Genomic DNA, 4,819 nt, shown 5'->3' on the forward strand with positions numbered 1-4,819 from the left:
AAAACAATTCACATATTGTATCTTCCCAGTTACAAACAATAACAATTTAAAATATAAAATATTTTGTATTCCCGCGTCCACAAAAATCCAACCTGTTGAAAATATAAAATTATTTCACCCGTACGGTGAACGTCATGAAGTAAAAAAAGGAAAGAAATCAAAATTCCAGAATGTCTGTTTTTTTCTGTCACCACAATTCCCTGAAAAAATCAATCAAAAGTGATCACAATATTGTATAGACCCGAAAATGGCAGCTATAAAACTACATCATGTAGAAAACAAGCCCTGAAAAGTAAAGCCGATCTCTAAATAAGGGGGACACAGAGCAATTTATTTTCAGGCCACGTTCACACGTAGAGTATTTCGTGAGGTTTTTTCTATCTCAGTATTTGTGACCAAAACCAGGAGAGGAACAATCAGAGGAAAAGTATAAGGCCGGGGTCACACTAGAGAGGAATACGGACGAGTGAGAGGCGCTAAAACCACGCATTAGACACGGACCAATGATTCTCTATGGGGTCCCTCGCACCAGCCGTATATTTCTCATCCGTATTCTACGCTCCGTGCCACTCGCAGCATGCTGAGACTGTCAGCGTACTACGCCCGTAGTACGCCAATGCAAGTCTATGGGTGCGCAAAAAATACGGATTACACACGGACCACACATGTGACTTGCGAGAAATACGCACCCAGTGTCTTTTAGAAAAGCCGGCAATTCAGTGCACGATACAGTAAACTCACACTGACAGGTTTAATAAAGAAACGAAAGAATAGATACACATAGAATACACACATATATATATATATACATACATGACATTGTGACAAACATATATATATATTTATATTTCACAGAGTTCTTCATAACAGAATTAATTTAATTGCCGGCTTCTATCAAATCATTCCCCAACCCGACATGAAATGACACATGGTTTACATTCAGTAAAGCATTTCATGTCATGTTTTTTCATATGTCCCTGACTAATAATTAGATGAGGGTTTGTGTGCAAAATTTGGGAGGTGTAGTTGTTATTTTAAGGGGTTAATTCGTTGTTAAATAATGCCTGGGATTCCCATAGCCCTGTAGTGGTGGCGAGTGGGTTAAGTTAACAAAGGTTTAATGTCACCACTCGATTGTAAGGTGACATTAACCCTTTGTTAGATTAACTCATTCGCCACCACTACAGGGCTATGGGAATCCCTGGCATTATTTAACAACAAAATAACCCCTTAAAATTACAACTACAACTCCCAAATTTTGCACACAAACCCTCATCAAATTATTAGTCAGGGACATATAACAAAACATGAAATGAAATGCTTTACTGAATGTAAACCATGTGTCATTTCATGTCGGGTTGAGGAATAATTTGATAGAAGCCGGCAATTGAATTAGCGGCTATTCTGCTATGAAGAACTCTGTGAAATATAAATATATATGTTTATCTCAATGACTCGTGTGTGTATATATGCATTCTATGTGTCTATATCTATTATTTCGTTTCTGTTAGAAAAACCCTGTCATAGGGCTCCATTATATGTCCATTTTGCAAGGCTGCGAGAAAATCTCTCCATACGGATGCTGACATGCGCAAAATACGTGACCACACCTTGCTTACGGATGACATACGGAGCACTATTTAGGGGTCATTCATCTGTATTACGCCTGTAAACTACGGACCGTATTTTGCGTCGTTTAGTGTGACCCCGGCCTAATAGAAACCCGTCACCACTTCTGTATTATCACCCACTCCTGGTTTTGGTTTAGAAATACTGATGGAAAATACTGACCAAATACTGATCGTGTGAACGTGGCCTAAGGGGAGGTTCACACCAGAGTATAAAAAATCGTCAGATTCATCCAGAAAAGTAGAACGATAATTTTCTCACTTATCATCCTTCCTTGTACAATTCGTTTTTTACAGCAGCAGCTATTAACCATTTAGTTTCCTGTTGCAGACTTGTAATGTATCCGTAAAGATCGAACACTATACTGTGACGTGTGATGGAATAACATTTGCGCAAGTGTGGTCGGGTGAAATATAACGTCGTGTCCAGGAGCCCTGAGGGTCGTTCTCCAGACGGTCTTTTTGGTATGAATGATATTTGTGAAAAATAACAGACGGCGCCAGGAACAATGTCGGCAGGTGAAAAATATCACAGCATGTGCGAGTTTCTTGTGGAAATCAGATTAGACTCATCCACTCAAATCTATGGGTGCGGAAAAAAATAAAAATAAAATGTGATGCCATACAGCGCCACGGTATAGGCAGAAATTTGTATGGATACATTGTAATTCTGTAACACAGGAAACTGTAAATGGTTAATAGCTGCTGTAAAAAAGCAAATTGTATATGGAGGACAAGTGAGAAAAACATCGTCCCACTTTTCTGCATGAAACTCTGAATGATTTTCTATACGGTTTTATGAACCTCCCCTAAAACTAATAACAGTAATGATCCTGGGGGGTCGTCCATAATGGGGTCCACAGATCACATGACCTGTTATATTAACTGTTCAGCCAGATCCCCCTCCCTGTGATGTCACCGGTCTCTGGGCAAATATCTTACAGCAATTATTATTGTTCAGCTGCAAATTCTAATCCAGGCATCACCATAAATTGATGGGTGAAATACACATAATGCAGCATGAAGGGGCTCGGAGAAGGTGGCAGTGAAGGTGTGTAAGTGTCTGATGGGGTCACACAGCTCATAAAAGGACAACTGCCCGGCCTCATAATCCAGACATATCCTGAATCTATCACTGGGGATCTTGTCAGGTAACCGGATTAGTTTACTGCCATGTCTCACTGAACACTGATTATTATAATATCTCCACAAACCCCAGGACTTGTTATTATATCCAATCTCTGACTGATCTCCCCTCCTGTCTATACTGGGGTAACACATCCCCACCATCCACCTCCCTGATCTACTGCCCTCCACATCCCAGTAATGTCGTCCTGAGGTAAATCCCCTCCTGCTCATCACCTGAGGATAATCCTGGAATCTCTCTGCTGTTTCTGGACGATTCTGCTCCTCTCGTGTCCAGGTCGCAGTTTTCAGGTCGTCTGATATAAGGAGATTATCAGCAGCTGTGGTTACATCCAGTAATATGTCTGCAGGACCCTCCACATAGATCCCGCTCCTTATACCTGATATTACCTCACATAATGTGTGTAATGTGTGTGAGATCACAGCCACATCCAGGTCATCTCCATCATGGGGCTGTTTATCATGTCCCCCTGTGTCCTCACCACCTCCTTCCTCCTTAGGATCACACAAGTCACCGGTGTCTGGTTCCTGTAGGACAGTCAGTGGATCCGTCATGTTACACAGCTCCTCAATGTGTCTCATCTTCCTGGACAGCTCGTCCTTCTTTATTTCCATCTGATGGATCAGAGCAGACAGTGACAGTGACTCTTCCTTTTCCTGCCTGGAGATCTCACTCAGGACCTTCTTCTCCAGGTCCTCCACCCGTCTCCTGATGTCTGTACACAGGGCAGTGACTCTCTCGGCTTCTCCAGCTGCTTTTTCTTGAGCTTTTCTCCTGTGTTCCTCCAGACTCCGGACTCTTTCCTCAGTCTCCTTTCTCTTTGTGATCAGTTTCTGGAGAACATTTGTCAGTTTCTCCTTCTTCTTCTCTGAGGCCTCCTCCAGCATCTCCACCCGATGTCCTCGATGTTCTCCGGCCAGACTGCAGGACACACAGATACAGATGGCATCCCGAGTACAATAATACTTTATAAGTTCCTTATGGACAGAACATTTCCTTTTCTCCAGAGAAGTGCTGGGATCAGATAAGACGTGTTCTGGTGATTTGCTGTGAACTTTCAGGTGTTTATCACACAGAGAAGCCTCACAGTGTAGACAGGATCTAACAGCAGGTACCGGAGAGTCCACACAGTAAGTGCAGCAGATCCCGGTGATCTCCTCTTGTTCTTGCTGAGTAATCAGGAAACGTTCTGCGACATTATGGAGATTTATGTTCCTCATCAGTGCCGGCCGCTCCTGAAACTCTTCTCTGCAGTCAGGACAGGAATAAACTCCAGACCCGTCCTGTGTATCCAGCACACGATCAATACAGACCCGGCAGAAGTTGTGTCCACATCTCAGCGTTACAGGGTCCATAAATGTAGATAAGCAGATGGAGCAAAGCAGCTCGTCTCTCAGATCAGCAGACGCCATGGCTGACAGAAGAAGGAAGAAACGAAACTGGAAGTGTCTAATGCTGGAGAGAGGACAAAGTTGTAGTTACACCCAGTCACTTAACCCTTTTTCTTCTTTCCTAAAGCGATAACTTTTTAATTCTCCAATCAATATAGCCATATGAAGGTTTGGTTTAGTAAGAAGGTTGTATGGGTAAATACACAATTTTGCTGCACGTATACTGTACTGACTGATTATTCTTTGTTGGGGGGGGGTGCGTCATTAAATGAAAGAGCAGCAATTCTGTCTTTTTTTCTTTTTGCAAGACTTGTTTTAAAATATTTATCTCCAGGGCCGGCGTCAGCACCCGGCGCACCCAGGCAAGTGCCGGGGCCCTGAGCAGGAGAGGGGGCCCACTAGCTGTCGGGGACACCAGCACGCTATGGGGGCCCAATGCCAGTGCCAGTGTCGGCACCTCTGAGTGTGACTCCCCCCCTCTTGCTCAGGGCCCCGCCACTTGTGATACTCACCTCTCCCCGTTCCACCACTGCGACGTCTTCCGCATCTTCTGACTGTGACGTCTCAGGTAAGAGGGCACTATGACATCACGGCAGGCCTGGATTGATAATCTGCCCAATCGGGCAGATGCCCGCTGGGTCGGCGGCTCTGAG

General features: G+C 43.8%; 1 protein-coding gene across 1 annotated transcript; it reads right to left on the reverse strand.

Annotated features, from left to right (window-relative positions):
• Window positions 1-1,400: 1,400 nt before the first annotated feature.
• On the reverse strand, window positions 1,401-4,417 carry LOC141083445 (E3 ubiquitin-protein ligase TRIM39-like). The gene has a single exon (XM_073567719.1). The coding sequence runs from the start codon at window positions 4,185-4,187 to the stop codon at window positions 2,586-2,588; it is 1,602 nt and encodes a 533-aa protein (XP_073423820.1). The 5' UTR covers window positions 4,188-4,417; the 3' UTR covers window positions 1,401-2,585.
• Window positions 4,418-4,819: the final 402 nt, after the last annotated feature.

Source organism: Dendrobates tinctorius, unplaced genomic scaffold (assembly GCF_039654945.1).
Source record: "Dendrobates tinctorius isolate UK_male_01 unplaced genomic scaffold, ASM3965494v1 ptg000020l, whole genome shotgun sequence".
Lineage (NCBI taxonomy): Eukaryota > Metazoa > Chordata > Amphibia > Anura > Dendrobatidae > Dendrobates > Dendrobates tinctorius.

Bases quoted from the DNA above. Each gene is read 5' to 3' on its own strand.
- LOC141083445 (XM_073567719.1), bottom strand. From the start codon at position 4,187: ATGGCGTCTGCTGATCTGAGAGACGAGCTGCTTTGCTCCATCTGCTTA.